The 22,335-nt window shown below is 45.8% G+C and overlaps 1 protein-coding gene and 1 long non-coding RNA gene across 2 annotated transcripts; both read right to left on the bottom strand.

Moving 5' to 3' along the window:
- Positions 1-17,011: 17,011 nt before the first annotated feature.
- On the bottom strand, positions 17,012-19,672 carry LOC108531708 (uncharacterized). The gene is made up of 2 exons (XR_001886248.1): positions 19,150-19,672; positions 17,012-17,880 (listed from the first exon to the last, which is right to left on the bottom strand). It is a non-coding gene; the product is annotated as an uncharacterized LOC108531708 (long non-coding RNA).
- A 73-nt stretch (positions 19,673-19,745) lies between these two features.
- Positions 19,746-22,040, bottom strand: TSPYL5 (TSPY like 5). The gene has a single exon (XM_017875291.1). The coding sequence runs from the start codon at positions 21,856-21,858 to the stop codon at positions 20,605-20,607; it is 1,254 nt and encodes a 417-aa protein (XP_017730780.1). The 5' UTR covers positions 21,859-22,040; the 3' UTR covers positions 19,746-20,604.
- Positions 22,041-22,335: the final 295 nt, after the last annotated feature.

Here is a 22,335-nt window from a genome sequence, read left to right on the forward strand (position 1 = left end):
AAAAAATGAAGTAGTGATATATGCTACAACATGGATGAACATTGAAGACATTATGCTAAGTGAAGGAAGCCAGTCACAAAAGTGTCTCCATAGAGACAGGAAGGAGATGGGTGGTTGCCAGGAGTTACAGGGGGCGGGGAATGAGAAGTGACTGCTTAATGGGTACAGGGTTTGCTTCTGGAGTGATGAAAATGTTTTAGAACTAGAAAGTGGTGGTGGTTGCACAACATTATAAAGATACTGAATGCCATGAATTGTATACCTTAAAATCATGAATTTTCTGTTATGATGTATTTCATCTAAATTTTAAAAATCATCACAACAGCAATTTATTATTTCTTGTGACTCTGTAGCATAGCTGGGAGGCTCTGCTGGCTTCACCTAGGCTCCATTTAGCAGGACGGTTGACTGGGAGGGCGGGTTCTCTCTTTCGCTTGGTCTCTCATCCTCAAGGAGGCCAGCTGGAGCTTCAAGCAAATCTCCGTGAGCAACCACTTACCAAGTCTCTGCTTGGGTCTCATTAGCTGATGTCACATTGACCAAAACAGGACACATAGCTAAGCCCGGAGTCAGTGTGGGAGAAGACTACACAAGGGCATGATATCAGGAAGTATGATTCACTGGGAGCCATTATTGTGATAATCTCTACAAGCATCATTCTAATCATCTACCCCAACTTGACTTGGTCTGAAATGACTCTTACATTCTAACACAGAATAGAAAGCTTGGGCTGCATGGCTTTAGAAGAGTAAGATGCAAGTCTCAAATGTATTCAGAGTCCTCAGAATGAAAGGAAACTCGGCTTCTTTCGCATTCCTTTTTTTCCAGAGATCCCCCTGTATTTAAGTTCAATGTTTTTGATCAGAGACCTCTTGTTATGATCAATTTAATGTGAAACAGCTGAATGAAGGGCAGTGGCGATGCAACACGATGATCATCTTCACAGTGTCCAACTGTAAGTGCTCCGGAGTCACCACCCTGACATTCCTGGGGAGTCAGTCCTATCAGAAAGGGCTGGTGGCAGCTCTATTGGGAGGGGCTCCCACAGCCAGGGCTGCCTGGTAGACACAGTGCCCACAATGCCCTTAAAGATAACTGTTGTTTATGGAAGACAGCCGCACCCACTACCTTACTTTAACCCTGCGAGTTGGTACTATCATGGTCCCCGTTTTGCAGATGAAGAACATGGTAGGACAGGAGATGCACTCCCCAAATGCACTTTCTGGAGGGAAGGACTTGCCTCCAGCTGTCAGCTCCTTCAGGGTATGCTTGCCGTAGAGAGCTGCTTTGCCCAAGGGCATCTCTTTCCTTTCCGGGTAGCCCAAGTGCAACAGCTAACAGTGGCAGGGGTACAAAACCCATGACAGAACACCTCTGTGGGCTGCGTATGCTCCAGAGCTCCCAATAGGGTTTGCTGATCAGCTTCTCCCTCTGCCCCATTCTACCCCCTCCCCCTACAGTTCACACATGTTGATCCATAACAAACACTTGCCACTTTCCAGTAAGTGAATCTGGGCAAGTTGCTTTGTCTTCCTGTATAAAGGGTGTGGTGGAGGCTGTCCTGCCCACTTCACAAAGTATCAACAAGATGTAGAAATGGTGGTGAGATTAACGCAAAATATGCTGACCCTAATATCTGCTCTTTGATCCACCAACATGTCAATATCCTTTCTTGGATTCTCAGATACGCTCACCCCTGGTTTCTTCAAATGGTGATAGCTATTGGTCACCATGTGCTAGTCACTGTGGTGGTAGTATTACCATGCGCTAGTCACTGTGGTGATAGTACTACCGTGCGCCAGTCACTGTGGTGGTGACAGTATTACCGTGCGCCAGTCACTGTGGTGGTGACAGTATTACCGTGCGCCAGTCACTGTGGTGGTGATAGTATTACCGTGCGCCAGTCACTGTGGTGATAGTATTACTCATAAAAATGCTATGAAATAGGCACTATCAGTGGTAGATTTGTTATTTTTCTATTCCACTGTTTTTAGAGACATTTAGATCTAGTGAAATCTGTTAAGCAATTCTAGAAGTTTAGGTTTGCAATATTGGGAGTAGGACATGGGGAGAGCTGAACTGCACTGTGCATAGAGGGAGAAGAATTTGGCACGCTGAGAAATCTAGGAGGACAGGAGTAAAGAAAGATGAGGAGAAAGAACCGTGAATGAGATGATAAGCTGCTTGTTCAGTATCCCCAGATTGTCCATAAGGTATATTAAGCTTGCAAAGTGCTTGCTATGAGTGGGTTTTGTGGAAACCGAGGCAGGAGCTGAGTTTTGAGTATGGGCTGATGGAGGCAAAACAGGCCACAGCACCCATTGGTAGCTGGGACAGAGGACTCCACATGGGCATAAGCCCTATTTCTGGAGAAGGATTTGGGTTTCCCTAAACTATGGCCTGTAGGTCTGAGTCCAAGGCATTGCTTTCAAAATCACACAATATTTTGTGTGGCACGAGAGGTCCTGAGCCTTTGTCTGGGGTAGGTATGATTATGGCTGTATTAAAGATCAAGAAACTGGCCCTCAGAAAGGTCAAGCTATTTACCCAAAGTCATCAGCGGTCAGTGCTGGGGCCAAGATTAAAACCCGTATCTGTCTTGTTACAAAGCCGGTGTTCCTGTGGCTACCCCAAAACCATCATTTTCACTTCTCTGCCACCACCACCACTCTGCCCCAAGCCCACCCTACTCTGCCATTCTCACACAGCCAAGCATGGTTTTCCTGCCAGGTCCCAGCACAGACCAAAAGGTGGAGCCACCAGCCCGCAAGAGACCGTCACTGGGGTACGGAGGCAGGAAGGCCAAGAAGACAAGTGCCACGGCACCTCCCGCGGCTTCACCATTCACCTCCACTTCTAGCCAGTCGCTTGCCCTCCCCACCTACAGCCACATGCCTCCCACGCAAGCAGGCAGGAAATCCCCCGGGAAAAGAGGCAGGTGGAAAGGGTGGCACCTTCTTTCACAGGCAAAGGGAGCTCATGGTGGGCACCCGGGATGCACTGCAGCAGGGACCCTTTAACAATGGAACCGAGAGCAAGGGCTCCATGGTGGGCCAGACTCCCAAACAGAAGACGGAGAGCCCAGGCGCTGCCAAGACCACACGCCACAAGAGGGACCACTCTCCACCACTTCCTCTCAAATAAACAGCAGCGCAGCACTGCCCAGGGCCAGGGCCACAGCACAAGGGCTGCCAAAGTTTCCATTAGGAAGCCCCCCTTCTCTGTGCTGAAAATACAGCTTTCGGAGTTTATTCTGGGTTGAGACCCCTGCATCATCTTGGGAGCCGGTTTCAAACTGACTTTTCCTTCATTTAGATTCTCGAGGGATAAAGAACTTCCTCACTACCCACTCCCCCAGCACACACCCTTCGCCAAATAACCAAACAAAACTCCTAGTTGTTTAAAGTGGTTTTACTTTTTGTTTTGGATTTTTTTTTTTTTCTTTTCTTTTCTGTGCTATGGAAATCAGAGAACAAATCGCTCCTCTAGGTAGCGCTGGAGACTGGAGTGCTCCATTGTTTACAGGTGTGTATGTGGTTGGGGTGAGAGGCGGGAGGCCCTCACAGTGCCCCTCCTGCATGGCAGGAAACAGGACACAAACGCCCTAGCCGTGGGGCCGGCTGAGCCCCCTCAACCAGCTGAAGGGGCCTATAGGAGTTTCCTGTAATGCTGCCTGTTGGTTCTCCAGCTAACTCCCAGCAGTAGGAGGAAGAGGAAAAGGAGGGGGGGAGAAAAAGGGGGAGGGGGAGACTCCCCTGTTGAAGGCGTCAGTCCAGAGTCCTGGGCTGCCCCGGCTGGCCTCACATTCTCTTTGAGCATCACTTCGTCACCCCGTCCTCCCACAGCTGGCTGGAATACAGAACTAGGCTTGACCACAGATGAGGGAAACAGAGGCACTCAAAGGGCTGAGATAACTGTGCACAGTCCCCTGGGTCTCTGCCTTGGGACAGGAAAAGTCTCCCTTTTCTGGGGGGTCTCTGTTTCCTTCTGCTCTTCACCTCATCCTCAGAGCAAAGCTTTCCCTCTTCCTTTCTCCCTCTGCCCCAAGGCTGGGCACCCACTCTGGACTCCTTTGATTGCTAAACGAGGAAACTCTTTTCTGCTTGGACCCAGGCTCCCCGCTTGGACTTGGGGGTGGAATCATCTGGACACCCACTTCTCCCAACCTGATTAACCCATTTATGTCCCACCATGAGGGCTTTCCTTTTCTGTTATCCCACATCAAAGTCTGGACACCCCAAGCCCCTACATTTTGAGCAATGCATCTAAAATTCTCTTAATTCCCTTGTACCCATCTCCTCTGTCACCACAGTCCAGCCCAACCCAGAGGGACGTGCACCGAACCACCATCACCAAGCACAGTCCATCTCTTTCTCTGATTCATGTTCTTGGAATGTGTTTGTGTGGAGCATTTCCCAATAACAATCTTTTCCCCAGTGTTATACATTCATTCTAGTTCTGTCCTGCTCTGTCCAGAGGTGAACCCTGCCATCTCTCTGAGCCTCGGACACTTCACCTATATGGCCAGTCTTACATCCATCCCTCATATGGCACCGTCCAGGGCTGGAAGATACCCCTGCACCTGTGTGTCCCCCTGCCACCCATGTTCACGAGGCATATCTTGTGATGGGTTATCCCCAGGGGAACAGAGCCATTATGCAGAGAGTGAAAAACTCCCAAGCCTCCCTCAAATATGAACCCTGTGGTTCCCAGGAAAATCTCATCCCTGATTCTTGAGGTGCCAGCCTGTATCACTGGACCCTGTGCCTCTGCCCCTGAGGAAGCCCCTTCATCTGTCACTAGTGGCCGTTAGCCTCACTTTTTGGACTTTGCAGCCTCACATGCCCACAGACAGCAACCACTATCTGGATTATCTGTAGCCAAGAGGCACGTCAGAAATACAGAGGCAAAATACCAAAACCTTAAGAAAAGTATAATAGTAATTAAACAAGGTTTGATGCCTTGAGAGTTGAAAGCATATGTATGTCACATTGAAGCTGCAACCAAATTTCTATCATACAAAGACTGTGCTACTGTGTAAAAAGGCAGGGTAGGGAGTTGCTGATGCTCGATGCCTGACCCTGGCCCGGATCCTCATAAATCAGTGTTTTTGATTCCTATCCCTCCCACTTCCTTATTAACAAAGATGACCTGGGAATGGAGTGCTTCTTCAGTGGGCATCTATTGTTTTGGCCTGCCCAGCATCCATCCCCCATTCCTCTGGTACTAGCACCATGATTTATTTTCATTTGGAAAAAAAAGCATCCCTTTCCTATTGTCCGTTCTTGTAGCTCGGGTGGGGCTGACCCCTTTCCTGGCTCCAGGGCTGGGCAGTGACCCAGTTCTTAGCAATTGACTCAAGTGTTTATAATGACCTAATAAGCTAAGAGTCAATCTCAGGATTTTTTTTTTTCTTTGGTACTGGCAAGGAAGAAATACTTGCATGCTTTATTAGGGTTACTGAAAGGGTAAGCTTTGCAGGCCTAGAGCATCGAGAAGCCATCTTGCCACAGGGAGGAAAGTGTCTGCCCCTGGATCAAGTCATATCTGAAACCCAGACTGCCCCTGGACTTTTCAGTTCTATACATAATTTGAGCCTTGCTTTTTTATAACTTCCATCTAACTCCAAACTTTTATTCCTCTTTTACAGATTAAAAAAAACACTTAGAGAAGCTAAGTAACCTTCCAGGTTCCAGGTACCTTCCAGGTACGCTAGCTAGTAGCTCTCAGAGTTTTGATAGGAACACAGTCCAACTCTTTTTTTTTTTTTTTTTTTGAGATGGAGTCTCAGTCTGTCGCCCCGGCTGGAGTGCAGTGGTGTAATCTCGGCTCACTGCAACCTCCGCCTCCTGGGTTCAAGCAATTCTCCTGACTCAGCCTCCTGAGTAGCTGGGATTACAGGCACCTGCCACTACACCCAGCTAAATATTTTTGTATTTTCAGTACAGACGGGGTTTCACCGTGTTAGCCAGGCTGATCTCAAACTTCTGACCTCATGATTTGCCCACCTCGGTCTCCCAGAATGCTGGGATTACAGGTGTGAACCACCACACCCGCCCTGATTCCAAGTCTTCGTTGTCATACTCTACAACCTTCCATTATATTCCTTCCCTTCACTCTATGCTCCAGACCCAACTCTAGTAAACATTTAACAGACAACCATTCTGGAACACGTGTTGTTGCCATCAGGTACCCAAAGCCAGTGACTCCAGCCAGGCTTACTTTTACCACCGTCCATATCTACTGTGCTTTCTTGGTCCCAACTGGAGTTTCAGTTTGGGTTGTGAAGGCCAGGGCTTTTGAACACAGACTTCAAGCCAGCTACAAGGTGAGCATGTTCTGCAATCTGCATTTTACCATTTTTCTTTAGCCAAGAAATTCACATCATTTTCCACCAATTGCATGTTGACCCAGAAGCTACTGGAGCACTCAGGGAATAAGAACTACCCATGGATGACTGTTTGGCAGAACTGCCTCTTTCAAAGCTGGCTTGGGGCACCATGGTTCCAGCTCAACTAGGGCCGAGGAGCATTTAAAAATACCGAACAAAGTGAGGTGAGACTTCAAAACCCTTACATCCAACACCAATTAGAACAATCCCATGAAAAGAGAGCCTGAGAAATGCACGGGCCATACCATGTTGGGAATGACTCTCCCTGTTTTCCCCTAGCCCGCAACTAAGAAGAGGCTGAGATGAATAAGGTAAGCTTTTCTGGGAGGATAATATAACAAAAGTCCAACAACAAAAAGAACGGCCTTCCACATGGTGATCTTTAGCAAAGTTACTGGGCTATGGGGAAAGTTCTCCATCTGGAGGTCTAGAGCAATCACTATTTGGGGGATTTTTGGTTTCAAATGATAACTACTCCTAGCCAAATTGTTATAGAATCAACACACAATCATCAGCAAAGTACGGGCTTATGTTTAATCTGCTCACAGGATTACTCTAGAAACTGGGGCCAGATTGAGAAGACTGTCTTTAATCAGAGGCCAAACTAAAGTTTTGGCTGCTGCTGTAGCATTTTGCATTATTCAGATGCCTCAAATGTAACTGTTGAAATAAATGTTCATGCTTAATTGGAATGCAAGGTGACACCACTTGATTTTCATGCTGCTTAGATCCACAGGAAATCCATCAAAAAAGTCAACCATATATGGTAAAGCTACCAGGGCTGATACTTAAATTCATAGCTGGTTCACATCTCTTGCCAAAGCACCAAATAGTTTTTCTAGGAGGCCAACAATATAGATTTAACACCTAAAAATAATTTCCTTGACCAAAAGTAGCCTCCAAATCATTGAGAAATATTAATGTATGTATTTTATTTGGAAAGAAATAACAGAAAATATAAAATTAATCCCATTGATTAAAAAGAATTTAAAGTGCTTCCACTGAATCATGAGTAGGACAAAGAAACTCACAAAATCTTCCAAGAAGAATTTGCTGTATTGCCCTATGACCACTTGGTCATATGCTGGCTTTTGTTAAATTTTTGTTTCATGTTTTCATTGAACTGTTCATATATATACACATATATATACATATCTATATTTTAATCTATCTATCTATCTATCTATCTATCTATCTATCTATCTATCTTTACTCTTCCCATTTAGATGAAACAGTAAGTGCAAGCCTGTATTCTACAGGTCCTTTGACCCTATGGTACCTAACTCATGCCTGAGATCACAGAAGGTACTAAACAAGCAAGCTGTCTGAATTGATGAATAAATGTTGACTATTCTCCCTTCTCCAAGGTATTCTAGCAATGGTGGTCATGGAGTCTGATCAGTCCCTGGCCTTAGAATTGTGTGGCGAGTGCCTATATAACAGCAATGCTCCTTCTTCCTTGCAGTTCCCGGGGAAATAGTCCTGGTCAGCCCAAGCCAGTCATGGCAGTAACGGTTCCCTTTGCCAGCAATTTGTCTAAGGGTGAAGACTCATTTCTGCCCAAAAAGATATAAAGTCCATTGGGAGGCTTCAGGAAGTATTTTCCTCCCCAGTAAAAGAGATAGGGTTCTAGGGGAGAAGTCCTTGTTTGCTTCCTTTCCTAACTTTCCTGTTTTAAACACTGTATCTGGGGATACGATGCCTGGAACAGAAGCAGTCATCTCAGGGCCATGGGACAGTTTTGAAGACAAAAAGTCTTTGCCAAATCCAAAGATGTTGGAGAGGAAGGACCGCAAGGATGGAAAGAATCTGGGAGCTTGATAAGTTAGCAGCTAAAACTAAGCATAGGATCACCTACCTCCAGATTCCTTACTACAAAAATAGCATCTGTCCTTATTTCTGGGCCTAAGCCAGGGTTTCTGTTACTTGCAACTGAAAGCATTCTAACTGACTCATATCACCCATGTTAAAAACAGGAGTAATTGTGTCTCCCCTCTTCTAGGAGGGGGTTGTGTCTCCTCTCTTCTAGGTATGTTATAATTGAGAGAACAGAGGTTCGGGAGCCAAACAGATGCCAGTCAGACAGAGTTCTGGCTGAGTAACCCTGAGCAAGTTTCTTAATTTTCAAAGCTTCAGTGTAATTAACTATAAAATGTAGGTAACAATGAAGACTTCACAAGCTTGCTATTGTAAAAAAATAAAATAATGACTGTATAAAAGTCACTTAAGCATGCAGTAGGTGCTCAATGTTAACTCCTTACTTTTTTACTTTCCATATAATCCCTGTGTGGAGTAGAAGGGTCAAATTTTGTGAAGGGGAAAGCACACTCCCATGGTATTATCAAGAAACCTTGATTTGATTTTTCATCATCTTTCTTATTCCAAGACAAGACAAATGATAGGGATTGCTGTCCATATGGGAGGCTGGAGCTCAAAGAACAGCTTCTAATCAGCAGGCCTGCCTACGTGGCCTGTATACAGACAAATCCCTCATTTAGGAGCTGTTCTTGCCTTTTGTTGAGCCTGATGCTATCTGTGACTCAGCCTGATCAAACCATCTGCTTAATGCCTCTATTCAGAAAGGCCCCCACCTGCTGGGCTGCTTTGGGCCAGGAGGGTCTCTATTTCCCACAACCTGCCCACAGCTGGGAGCCTTTAAAATGTGGACCCAACTACCTCAGTGGGCAGTGATCCCTGAGTGAGTGTGCATCATGCCCCGGCAGCCTCAGGATGGTGTGGGCCTGAGGACAAGCAGCAGGCAGGCAAAGCTGGCTTGCTGGCCACTCTCATGGCCTCCTGGACACACACCTAGATACGGCCCCCACACACGTGTGCATGCATGCACACACACACACACACTTCCCACACTTTCCTCCCTGGTGATTAGGCACAGTGATCGTCAACCCCTGGAGAGCTGAGAACCTATCTATAGTCACACACTGTCCTTCCTCCTTCCTGAAGGCATGAGGACGATGTTAGCCTAACTCACAAACTCATACTGTAAACCCCCACCAGAGAGGTGGTGCAGAATAATGGTTAAGAGCCTCTACCCCTAGCTCCAGAAATTACAACTTATGTAACCTTGGCAAGTCACCTAAACCCTCTTGGGCTCTTTTATCTCATCTGGAAAATGAGTATGAAAATAGATTTGTTGTGATAATGTGTATAATGTGCTTAGCACTGTCCTCAGCATGTGGTACCCACTCAATAAAATGTACTCTGCCACGCCGCTTGTATATTAGGAAGGGATCATCTCCTCCTGCCAAAGGACAATCCCAAGGCATGGCCCACCCAACCTGCCATCTTAATTGGCTATGGCTCATAAGATCAACATTTGCACTAGTCCAAAATATTTGTCAGATACTTCCTATGTGTGGGCATTTGGGATCCAGCAGCAAGGATCTTTGAGAGATTACAGTCTAAGGGAAGAAACAAACCCAGGGACAAAATCATAGTCATGAATTGTAAATCCTATCAAGGAAAAGAGGGAGCTGTGAGAAGGAGTACAAAGCGAGCAGCAGGAGTGGGAGTATCATTTTACTGAAAGTCAGATAAGACCTCCTGCTGAGAGAATGGCATGTAAGCTTGTAGGGACTCAGTGTCCCTCACATAAATGCTAGAAGGAAAATATATTGTCCTCGGGCCAGAGGTGGCACTAGTAGCAAGACAGGTTCTCACAGCACAAGATGAAGAGATCTCCTGGTATGGTGGGACCCCACCAACTTTGCTTCCTTAGGGACAATCTGCCCTGTAATTATAACCACCTCCAGAATGTGCCTGGGCTCAAATGCCTCACCTTGCACCCCTGTCCCCCTCTAAGTGCCCTGGATTGTCTCATAAATGATCTAGTCCCACAGCACTTAGCAAAGCAGCACTGGGGTTTGATGACCATATTTTCCACAGTCTTGGAATTCAGGCTACTTAGTATTGAAGCTCAACGTAATTTTCCCCTAGATTTACTCACACTGTTCCACTCTGCAGGTTAAACTCCTGTCCAGGTTGCTTTTCAGTGAAACCACTTTTAGAGATTGTTCTACCCCAATTTTCTGGAGTCATTTAAATGAATTCAAGGGACCTCTTAGAAGATCGCAGATTATATATACATATCTACGTATAAAGACAGAGAAAGATCCCTGGGAAAGTCATTGTCCAGGATCACATTGGCTTTGCTTTTTCTTGTTTTCAATTACAGACTCATGTGCTGTGGAACATTACTAAAGCACAGTGTACATGGTACACTTCCAACATTTTTCATTTGCTTTCCTGCTGTCTTCCATTTCCCTACTTGATTTCCAGTATGACAGTGGTTTGGTGCCACTGTGTTTTTTGCCCAAAGCTTTGTGCAGGTAATAGCTTCCCTCTCCCATCTCTTTTAATCCATTTCTATTAGGTTCATGCTTCTCCTTCACTTGAAGTTACTCCCAATCTCTGCTCCTGGGCTCTTCTAACCTCTTTGTAGTTGGTCACTGATGCCTTCATCAATTTCTAAGAATCATTCATTTGCATTCATTCAGTGCTTAATGAGCACCTACTATGTGTAGGCCACTGGGCTGTGGGAATACAAAAATGATTACCACATACTGTTTGTTATTCTTCTGTGATCTAAGGATCACATAGTCTCTGGTGGGAGCAGGCAGGTAAACAGGTAAGTACAAGTCGTTACATTAGTTACTGTAGATTGAAGAGTGGACAGAATATTGTGGAAATAAAGAAAATGGAAGGATTAATTTAGCCTTGAAAGATTAAAAATAACATCACAGAACAAGCATATCTGAGCTGTATGTGAAAGGGCTTTCTTGCTGAGCAAACAGCTTGTATAAATACGAGTGTTCAGAGAATCAGAAATGGTTCATACTGGCTAGAGCACAGTACAGGGTGGCAAGGGGAGCTAGTCAGAGACAAAGATGAGAGGAATTTGGTAAAGGTTGGTTAGGGCCAAAATACAGGTCAACTGAACAGCTGACTGGAACTGACTGTAAATATTAAATAAATAAAAATCCACACGCTTGTAGTGACAGTAAGAAATCATGCCCTTTTTGAGACCACTGGAGGTTATTATACCAACTTCCGATGCTGAAAATTGGTGATTAAAGGGAAGGAATTAAGTCTTTACACTGCCTTTTTAGGAGAAAATGTAGTCCCTTGCCAGATGATGAGGGAAAGACCTCCCTTATACCAGAATACCAGCTAAAGCATGTAATAAGAATGACAGGATTATAAAATCACCATTTTGCAACTGATAGTGAAATATCTGACTTGGGCAAAAACCCTCAATGGCTGCTAAAACCTTCGGATGAAAAGTTTTAGGAAACATAATATTCTCCCAGTAACAGAGAACCATCTAGAAATTACCCACTAACTGGAAAGTGAAAATGCATCTTTACAAAAGAGAGACATGGTGATCACCATCTTAACCAAAAGATCAAACTAATGTCACAAACGTGGGACAGCCTCTCACTGTGCACCTTCTGATGTGACACATATGAAGTACGCAGCTTCACTTAGGTAGTATCTTAGGTAGTTTCAACGGCACCTTTAGTTTAAAAAAAGAAAAAAAGGAGATAGAGGGAAAAGTTAAAACCAAGAAGCAGCAATTGGACAAATCTAGAGTATGGGGCATCCTACAAGACAACTGCCCTAACATCTTCAGAAAGTCAACGTTACAAGTGGGAAAATTTTAAAAGGTGGGGGGGGGATTATCTTGATTTTAAAAAGACTAAAGAGATGTAATGGTCAAATGGAATGCCTGAGTATTATTAAATCCTGATTGTAAAACTAACACGGTAAGATAACCTTGGGAACAATAGACACATTTAAAGACATTTAAATATGGACCGGATACTAGATGGTATTTGGGAACCAATTTCTAGTCTTATAATGATCTTGTGATTATGTGGGAAGGTATCTTTTTTTTTTTTTTTTTTTTTTTTTTTTTTTTGAGACAGAGTCTCACTCTGTCACCCAGGCTGGAGTGCAGTGGCACAATCTCAGCCCACTGCAACCTCTGCCTCTCAGGTTCAAGTGATTCTCCTGCCTCAGCCTCCCAAGTAGCTAGGATTACAGGCGTCTGCCACCACGCCCAGCTAGTATCCTTATTTTTAATGAGATGCACGCTGAGTATTTAGGGATGAAGCATCATGCAACTAATTCAAATGATTCAGCAAAATATATATACACACATATAAATAGACAAACTATGTCTGAAAGTTCACAATCACTGAACTTAAGTTGTAGGTATACAGCTGGTCATTGTACTTTTCTGAATATTTGGAAGTTTTCATCATAAGGAAGTTTGAAAGAAACAAAAGGAAAGGGCACATAATGGAGGGCTTGTTATGAGCTCCTTGGGATTCTGGATCCTACTGCTGAAGGTTTCAACCAGTGGTTGACATGATCAAATTTACATTTTAGAAAGCTCATTGATGTATTGCATTTACTCACCCACATCAAATGTTGAGTGAACCCTGAGGTAAGTGCTGTGGGAGATATGAAAACCAAAAAGGCATCATCTGGCCAGAAAAGCATTTACCATGTAATAGAGGAAATGAGACACAAAACACTAAGCACAAGGTAAAGCTTTCTTGTCACAAGGGGTAACTGGGAGACCTGGGGGGAAAAGGCAGATGTATGGTGCCTCCAGCTGTTATCTGGTGTTCGACGTCCACAAAATTATCTCAGAAAGCATAAAACTACAGGTAATTGAAAATCACCTGTCAGCTCTAGCCCCTTGAACTTTCCTTATTTCTAGATGGCAGAACTCTAATCCCATGAGAGATACTGGAAAATGCAAGCTGTCCTTGAGGTAGGGTGTAGGAATGTGACCCATTTCTGGCCCAAGGGACCTGTCTTAGGTCTCCTGAAATCCACCAGGGACTACTGACAAAGATCTTCTTTCCTGATAAAAACAGAGACATGTAAGAAGGTCCCCTCCTCCTCCTTTCTTCCCACCTCTGAGTGCAGCTGGGTGAGGTTGTGATGCTTGCAGCTGGGGAATCGTGAGGGGAAAGCCAAGGGAAAGAAAGAAAAGATGGCAGACTCAGATCCCTAATATCATTAAGCCACTGAAGCCTACAACCTGACAACCTCCCATTACCAGACTTCTTCTTATAGAAGCAAAATTTCCCCTTTCCAACTCATTTATATGCAGTTGTTGATATATATGGCCCAAAACCACACTCAGTCCTCATCAGCAAGCATACTAGGTCTAGAGCCAATCCTAACCTTTGAACAATGCAGTTGAAGGAAGACTCACCCACCACTGAGTCAAGTCGGTCCTGCTCCTAGTTATGACCATACACGCTGTAGTTAGGGATGGTAAAGAAGTTTCACATTCGTATGCCAACTCAGATTAATTGGCAGCAACTGGATAATCTGCTGTGCAGAAAGTTAAATACAGTTAAATACAGGTTCTGTGGAAAGAAGTGTCTAGATTCATAGTGCCAGACATCTGCCCTGGGCCACATGCTTACCGTCCCACGGATGGATGGAATTTGGAATCAGAAGACCCAAGTTTGTAAGTCCTGGCTCTACTACTTTTGTGATTTTGGTCATTTAACCTCTTTGAGCCTTCTTAAGGGATAGTTGTTATAATCAAGATAATATAAGTGAATGTGCTTTGTTAACCATGAAGTGTCACACAGATGGTAGTTACTTTGTCTTATATTTGTCAAACCTCAGCTGAGGACCAGGTTGACAGGACAGAGGCTCGAGCCCTGGATGGCCAGTAGCTGAACACCTGACAGGAGGGTCTAAGTCTAGAGTTTCAGGTGAAAGTGAATGAGCAGTAGTGAGTTGTGACCCTGAACAGTGAAAGATAGTTGGAGAAGATTCCAAAAGAAGAAGTGAAGACACTAAGGGCAAATAAAGATAGAAACCATGGACTGGATAGCCTATACTCCACTTTTTTATTGTCCCAACACCTGAGGGATATGACCCTACCCATCAGTTACAGTGGCTCCCCGTGACTGAGGACTTCTCTGAACCTTCAGGGGGCAAGCAAATTTGCCAAATTTCCCTCCCTAGGTGGTTCTAACATGCCTCCCTAGGGCAGTGTGTCTCTTTCCTCTGTTGCAAACCACTATAGTAGACTAGAATAAAGAAGCCCAAAGTGCAAGAAGAAATAGACAGTCCAAAGCGGGTAGAGATCTTTGGTAAGCTCAGGGTGGCAGGACCATTTTATTTTTCTCTCCCCGCTCACCTATGGCCTAGCACAAACCTACCACATTTCCAAAAAAGCCCAGGAGGTAACAGTTAAAAAATCAGAAGAGGCCTTTTTGTAATAAAAGTCAACGCTAAAAGCGGGGCCAAGGGCTCTTAAAATAACTAGAATGACCCAAGAGGCTCTCCCTCTCCAGGTTATGGAAGGTCTGAGTCCCTTGTGAAGTCTTACCTAAAGGCCAAAGGTGAGGGAGGCTTCCTTTAGCCCCCTCTTCAACCCACATGGACCTAAAGCATTCACCAGCCCCAGGAAAATGGAAAAAAGAAGACTATCAATCTCTTGATGGTGAAAAAGTGAAAGCTAAGAAGAGATTGAAACCTATGGTGGGTGGGTGGCGGGGTGGGGTGCAGGTGGGGGAAGAAAAATTCAAAGTTGCGTTTGTCCACAGCTATATCTCCAATGTCTACGCCAAGGATTGGTTCATTTAAGAGGCAATGAATGAATGAGCTGATGGAGAAGTAGTACATCCCAGATTGAATGGGTTGTTCAAGGAACTGAAGAGAGGTGTTTGAGAGGCTCTGCACCCACAGGGAAGCAAGTGCGTAAACGGAATTGAACTGGGCAGACAGCTCCTCCCAATTCATAATCAAAGCAGACTGAGTGAATCCTGAGAGGAAGATCAGGCCTGGAGAGGCTGTTCTCCATCCCTTCTGCATTCCACATATTAGAAAAACTCCAGGGGTTTAAATTTTGTTTAACATGCAAAATTAGGAGATTCTACATAAAGATACTATTGATAAACTGAAGATTATTCCTACTCGAGTCAAGTGCTATGTGTGTGCATTCTTGAACCAGACTGCCTGAATTTAAAGCCTGGCTCATTCATTACCAGCATGATCCTGAACAATTTACTCAACCTCTTTTTACTCCATTTCCTCAACCCATCCCCTCATTAAGAGATAATTATCACTTGTCATAAAGACTCAATATATTAACCCTTGTATAACACCTGCAATAGTGCCTGGCACATGATATGCCTCAATACAATTAACTACCATAACGTGAGGCACATATGTGTCAGAAGAATACAAGTTACGATGTTGTTAGGGGTTAAATTGCCCCTGCCCTCACACCAAATTCGTATGTTGAAATTGTAATCCCCAATACCTCATAATGTAGGTGAATTTAGAGACAGGGTCTTTAAAGGGTAAAGTTAAATGAGGTCATTAGAGGGACCCCAGTTCAAGATGACGAGTATCCTTATAAGATATTAGGACACACACACACAGGAGACCAGGTGAAGACAGAAAAGAAAGCTATATATAAGCTGAGTGAGGCCCTCAGAAGAAACCAACCCTGCTGATACCTTGATCTTGAATTTCTAGCCTCCAGAACTGAGAAAATAAATTTCTGTTGTTTAAGCTACTCAGTTTGTGGGACTTTGTTATGGCAGCCCCAGAAAACTGATACAGATTTTCTTATGAAACAAATGTGGCCCACTTCACAAATTACCAAATTCAAATGCCCTGAGGCATCTGAATCTAAAGGGTGCTTTAAATTCATTCATTCATTCAACACTGGAGCACCTACTATGCCCTGAACACTGCATGTTTATTTATTAAAACCCTTTGTCATATAAGCCCATTTTATTTTCTTGTCAGTAACAACCCACTTCTAATTTTGTCCATTTTCTGCTGGGCAGCTTAGTGTGGCACTTGGTTGTCTGCCACTGCTTCTCCTGATTAATGGGAAATGATCCTTGTTATGGATCTGAAATGAACAGCATCAGAGGATGTAGTTCTCAACTCTGGCTAAACACTAGAATCACCTGGGAAGTTATAAAAATATCTACACCCAGACCTACCCCTTACCCCGTTCTGATTTAGTTGGTCTTTGTGTGGAGCTCTGGCAGTGTTTCTGTAAGCTTCCCAGACAATTCTAGTGTGCAACAAAAGCTGAGCACCATTACTCGAGTTTAAAAGGGCCTTCAAGGTCACCCCCCTTTCAACTCAAAGTGCAGTTCACAAATTACCAGCACTGTCATCATCTGGAAGCTCCTTAGAAATGCAGAATCTCAGGTTCCATCCCAAACTACTATATCGGAATGCATATTTTAACAGGACTCCCCACACAATTCAGATGCACCCTAAAATTTAAGAAGCACTGTATTCCTACTAGAATCTAGATGATTCATAGAATCTAGATTATTCTAATGGGAGTTCACTGCTTCTGAATCAACTAGAACGCATGTTAAAAACTAAGCTACCTGGCTTCCTCTCAGAATCATAGAATCTCAATCTTTGGGAAAAAGTCCTAGAAATAAAATCTTATGTGTTTTTGTGTAGCTAACCACACAAGGGTCTGCGGCTTGGGAATCACTTACCTAGGGCAATGTATATACCCTTTTCACTGCCCAACCTCTGTTTAACAACCTTCCAATTCTTTTTTGAAAATCAGAAATATAACAGAGATACAGGTTTTTATTTTTCCACCATGCATGCAAACTTACAACTATTTATACTGTTTAGGAACACAGAAAAAATTGTGTTATTAACAGGGTGTCAAATTACCAAGTACAACAACCAGTTACCAATTATTTTTGGGGAGGTTATTTTCACAGAACACAGCAACAATTTCCAAATTATTCTTCCAAAACCAGAGTTATGAGACCAATACAAGCTGGTTACAATGCTAACGGTCACACAAGTTTCCATGTTACACAGAAAAAAAAGATTGACATTCTGCTGAAGGGTCTCAAGTACCTTATCATATCAGAATTTTTGAAAGAGTTTTACAATAGAACAGTCTCTCTCTTGTTTTGTGGATGCAAGGGAAAGGAAGCATCCCTCTCATTTCTTTTTGAGACTCCTTGTTAATTCTTAAAACACATTTCTAAGGCCCATCTCTGGAACTTCATTAGTTAACATTAAAAGTAAAAAGCAGACCTGATGTGATTATGATAGTGCACCCCATCACTATCACCATCAAAAGAGACTACCAATCTCCCAAAGTAGTCACGGTTGCATTGGCTTAGTGTCTTGGATTTTCAATAAACAATACAGATGAAAAGAGGCAGATACAGATGAAACCAGGTTGACCATAACTGATAAATGATGCAGCTAGGTGATGGACACATGGGGTCCAAGGACCATCCTCTCCACTTCTGCGCATGTCTGAAAACGTCCATAACAAAGAGCAAAAAAAAAATTAACAAAAAAAAAGCAGACTTACACAGCTCTATCTTCCCATTAGACTAAAATGGGGAAAGTGGTAAGACTTTAAAGGTAAAATGTGCAGCATATAGCACTCTTCTGCATGTACAAAGCCACACCTAGAACAAAAAAGAAAGTAACCAAAGCAACATTATTCTGTTCCTGGTTTGTCTCTGTGGCTTATAAAATCTACTGATGATAAGATTGGACAAAATTTTGGAAACACCCTCAACTAGGCATCCTATTTGTCCATAATCTCTTCAACTTTCCTTTTCCAAGCTAAGGAGGTCCCTCCCATACTCTATCACTGAGAGACAGGCATGCTCCCCCTGCGGCTTTTCAAGCCATTTCTGTCTGATTTTCCAGGCCCGCTCTGTACCGGTATCATGCCTACTCGATGGTTTTGCTCCAAATCTCCAGCCTAGCACACCCTTGCTACAACTTTAAGTCAAGGTCTCTCTTGAGGAACTTAGAATGAGGTCTCTCTAACAAAAGAGAAGGTAGGGAAAAACGGGCGTAGATACAGTCCTTCTTCCCCATCCTCAGGGATAAGAGAGGGAAAGGCCCAGCTCCGCTTTTACACCCACTGGAAATAACCTGGAGATCCAAAACAGATTCTGCCCATCCCCATCCCCATCCCCCAGGAGAAGCTTGAGATACTCCATATTGGAGACTAAAACCCACTCCTGGGGCTATTTGAGGTAGAAGCAAAGAGAGCAAAGGACTGCTGAAAGTGGGAAAGCTGGGGGTTGAGGTCCAGATGGCCAGAGGCTACCACAAAGAAGGAAACAGCAGGAGGCACTTGAGTCTTAGGGAGTATTAAAACAAAGTCAAAACAAGAGTAAACACTAGTCTATGATATGCCTGCCTTGGGGTTTATCACTCGAGCAGATGCTAGGCATGAAACGGTTTTTCAACTTCAGAACTGTAGAGCAAGCCCAGGAGACAGGTTCAAGGTCTGCCAGCAGATCCACTTGGCCTTCTGGTTTCCTCAACTCTCTTTCAATCTAGTATATGTGCGCAGTGCCAAGTTCTCAGCTATCTCCCTAGCTGTATGTAGAAAATGTGGTTTTCAGTTGTTTTCTCTGTGGTACTATTTAAACAAAATAAAAAGGAATAAGGAAAAAAGGAAGGGGAAGGCGCAAGGGGAGGAAAGGAGGCTACCAGGAAAGGGAGGGAGGAAAGAAGAATGAGGGAGGAAATGAGGAATGGAGGAAGGCAGGCAAGTGAAGTATGAGTGACCTGAAGTCAAGCAAGCAGAGGCCCACAAATCAGAAATACCTCTTCCCCAGAACCCCTACTATAGCACTCCGCTCATGTCTTAGAAGGGAATAAGGGAAGTTGACAGCGGTATCTGGATTCTATATAGGCCCACTCCTCACCCTCACCTGGAGCCACAGCATAATGACGGTGAACACATGTCCACACATAACAGCCCGCCCATCAGTCTGGCAGCCAGTAGGGTTCCTGGAAAGCTGGGGAGGGTAGGTGTGTGTCTCATGCACTGGTAGGGGGCCTCAGTCCACAGGCAGTTCTTGAGGTCCCTGTTGACCAGGAAGCCAACTGGGGCTGACAGCAACCCAGACAAAACTTAATGGCTTGATAGTGACACGGCATGGGAAGATCCTGATGAGATTGAAGTTCACCAGTAGAAGGGCCCAGAAGCAAGAAAAGACACATGATGGTACAGAACACATGGCATACTGCTTCTTGCCCTTAACTTCATGCATGCCCAGCAGTTAAGTGCCATTCTGCAGAACATCAAGCAGGATGGGTCTCATGGACCACAGGCCAAAGCCAGAAATAAAGTAGGTGACATCTTAGCTGGTGACCCCAGACCCACAGAACAGTAAGTTCTGGCTGATGACTAACACCATGTGCACTGGCTTCATTCTGCAGTGGCAATGGAAACGCTTGCACAGATCTCATGCATGATCAGTATGAACACGAAGCCCAACAAGTCACTGGCCCTGAAGAAGGGAGGGTAGGTGTGTGTCTCATGCACTGGTAGGGGGCCTCAGTCCACAGGCAGTTCTTGAGGTCCCTGTTGACCAGGAAGCCAACTGGGGCTGACAGCAACCCAGACAAAACTTAATGGCTTGATAGTGACACGGCATGGGAAGATCCTGATGAGATTGAAGTTCACCAGTAGAAGGGCCCAGAAGCAAGAAAAGACACATGATGGTACAGAACACATGGCATACTGCTTCTTGCCCTTAACTTCATGCATGCCCAGCAGTTAAGTGCCATTCTGCAGAACATCAAGCAGGATGGGTCTCATGGACCACAGGCCAAAGCCAGAAATAAAGTAGGTGACATCTTAGCTGGTGACCCCAGACCCACAGAACAGTAAGTTCTGGCTGATGACTAACACCATGTGCACTGGCTTCATTCTGCAGTGGCAATGGAAACGCTTGCATAGATGACATGCATGGTCAGCATGAACACGAAGCCCAGCAAGTCACTGGCCCTGAAGGAGCAGAGCTTGAGGATGCACTGGTCGTCCTGGAGGATTACTCATGAGTGTCCATGTTAAAGACAAGTAGGAAAGGCCAGAGCCAAGAACAAGGTCCAGGCAATGTAGATAAAAGGCAGCACACATCTAAAGTACGTGTGCTTAACGTATGAACAGTCCGGGTGCGATCACATAACATGTGACACTAACGTAGAAAAGCAAGAGGCTATGGGAGGCAAAAGAACATGATCATAAACGCCATATTCTTGTAACTAAAGTCCAAAGGGTCTACAGTACACAGAGGCCAACATGAAGAGAAGGCAGAGAGCCAAATATGTAGTCAACCAGGAGCAGCCCAGCAGGAGGTAGCAGGGAGACTTGTGCAGGATCAGTTGGACTGGCTCACCCCAGGCTGAGTAGTCTCCACTGGCTGCTTTCCTGGACCTTGCCTGCCTTCTTTTTCCTTTCCTTTCTCTACACGAGCCCCTTCACTCAAAAGGTAGAACTGCAGGGGATTGGGCCACAATTCTTCATTGATTATCTCCACAATCTTGTCAGACTCAATGGAGCTGTGGTTTGAAAACCAACCAAAGAAGCTACGGTTGTTTTCTGGGTTTCCCTGGCTTAGGGACTGGAGATCATGCCCTGGGAGCCACTGGATTGGAGTAGAACGAGACACCACCTGGCCAGAAGGACCACAGCCATATTCCTTGATGAGCACCTTATTTTGGAAATATGGGTTGCGATCGAAGTAGAATTTGATTTTGTAGCCCAATCTGGCAAGGCCGAGCTCTTCCACTTCCAAGCTGTTTAAGTAGCTCAGTACCTCTTTCTCTTGGCTGTTCAGAAAGGATGCTAGCTGGGGGTGGTTCTGAAATGCTTGCCCCCAGAAGCCCGGGATATTTTGGATGAGGTGGTTCCTGCGCTCCAAGTGCTGCAGTCGCAACTGCCCAAACTTCCTGGAGAGCCGAAGGTAGGCCCTGTCCGCCTGGGCGTTCATGTTCTCCAGCTTCAGCTGCACGTTCTCCAGCGTATCCATGCTGCCTTCCGTCGCTGGGGGCCCTGACCCTGCATCCCTCTCTTCCTTCTTTTCCTCCCCAGCTGAGACCGAGGTATTCTCCCCTGCCGACCCTTTCTTCTGCCTGCCACCAGCTGTGACCTGAGGCCCCCTCCCCACGGTGCTACAGGTTTCTGGGGCCTTCTTCCCGGCAGGGCCACGCCGGTTTCCAACGCGGGGGGCATTTTTCGGCCTCCCCACGGTTCCCGCTGTTCCCACGAAGACAGTGTCTGCGGCCAGGCGCTCGGAGAGAGATGCGGCCTTTCCCGGGCCGGGCCTGGCCGCGGCCTGCCCGCGGTCCCCCGCAGCTCGGGCCCGCAGCGCGAGGCCACAGTCCAGGGGGAGCCGGCAGGCGGCCTCCTCCCCCAGCCGGAGGAGCTGCGCGGACGCAGCAGTTTCCAGGCCACCCCACCCCGCGCCAGCCTGCACCTGTGCCGCCTGGGTGTCTTCCCCGAGACTCTGGTACTGTGAAGGGTCCGGGTCGCGCGGGGCGTCGTCCGGAGCAGGGCGGACTCGGGCTTTGGCGCGGCCTTTGCCCCGGTTTTTCGCGCGGGAGGACTTTCGACCCCGACTTCGGCCGCTCATGGTGGTGGCGGAGGCGGCTTCAAAGCCACGCTGTGACCCTGCGGCTCCTCACGCCAGCTCACTGTCGGGACCGAGCGGGTCTCTCCACGGCAACCGCCGACGTCACGACCGTACAACTGTACCGTCGCGAGAGGACGGGATGCGCCCGGTGATTGGCGCCGCCGCTGCGGCTGCGCAGGAGACGACCCCCCGCGGGCGCTCCCACCCCCATCTCGCGCGGACTCGCTTTTCTTAGAGAGTTTCTCTGATATGCTCCCCGGACGGGGCGGGGGGGGGGGGCGCTGCCCCTTCATATCTTCCCCGCGGTCTCATCGTGCCCTCAGGGTCTCGCTGAACAAGGCAACGCTAAGAGCCATCACCACCTGTCCCCCATCACCTGTTTTCTAAATTAAACATCTTCAGCTCCTCCAGTTATCTCTTGTGACATCTGTCATGAAGAAAGTGCTCGGGTCTGTGTCTCTCTTTGAACACCTTTGC

The sequence above is a fragment of the Rhinopithecus bieti genome, unplaced genomic scaffold (assembly GCF_001698545.2).
Source record: "Rhinopithecus bieti isolate Rb0 unplaced genomic scaffold, ASM169854v2 scaffold_8760, whole genome shotgun sequence".
NCBI classification, from domain to species: Eukaryota; Metazoa; Chordata; class Mammalia; order Primates; family Cercopithecidae; genus Rhinopithecus; species Rhinopithecus bieti.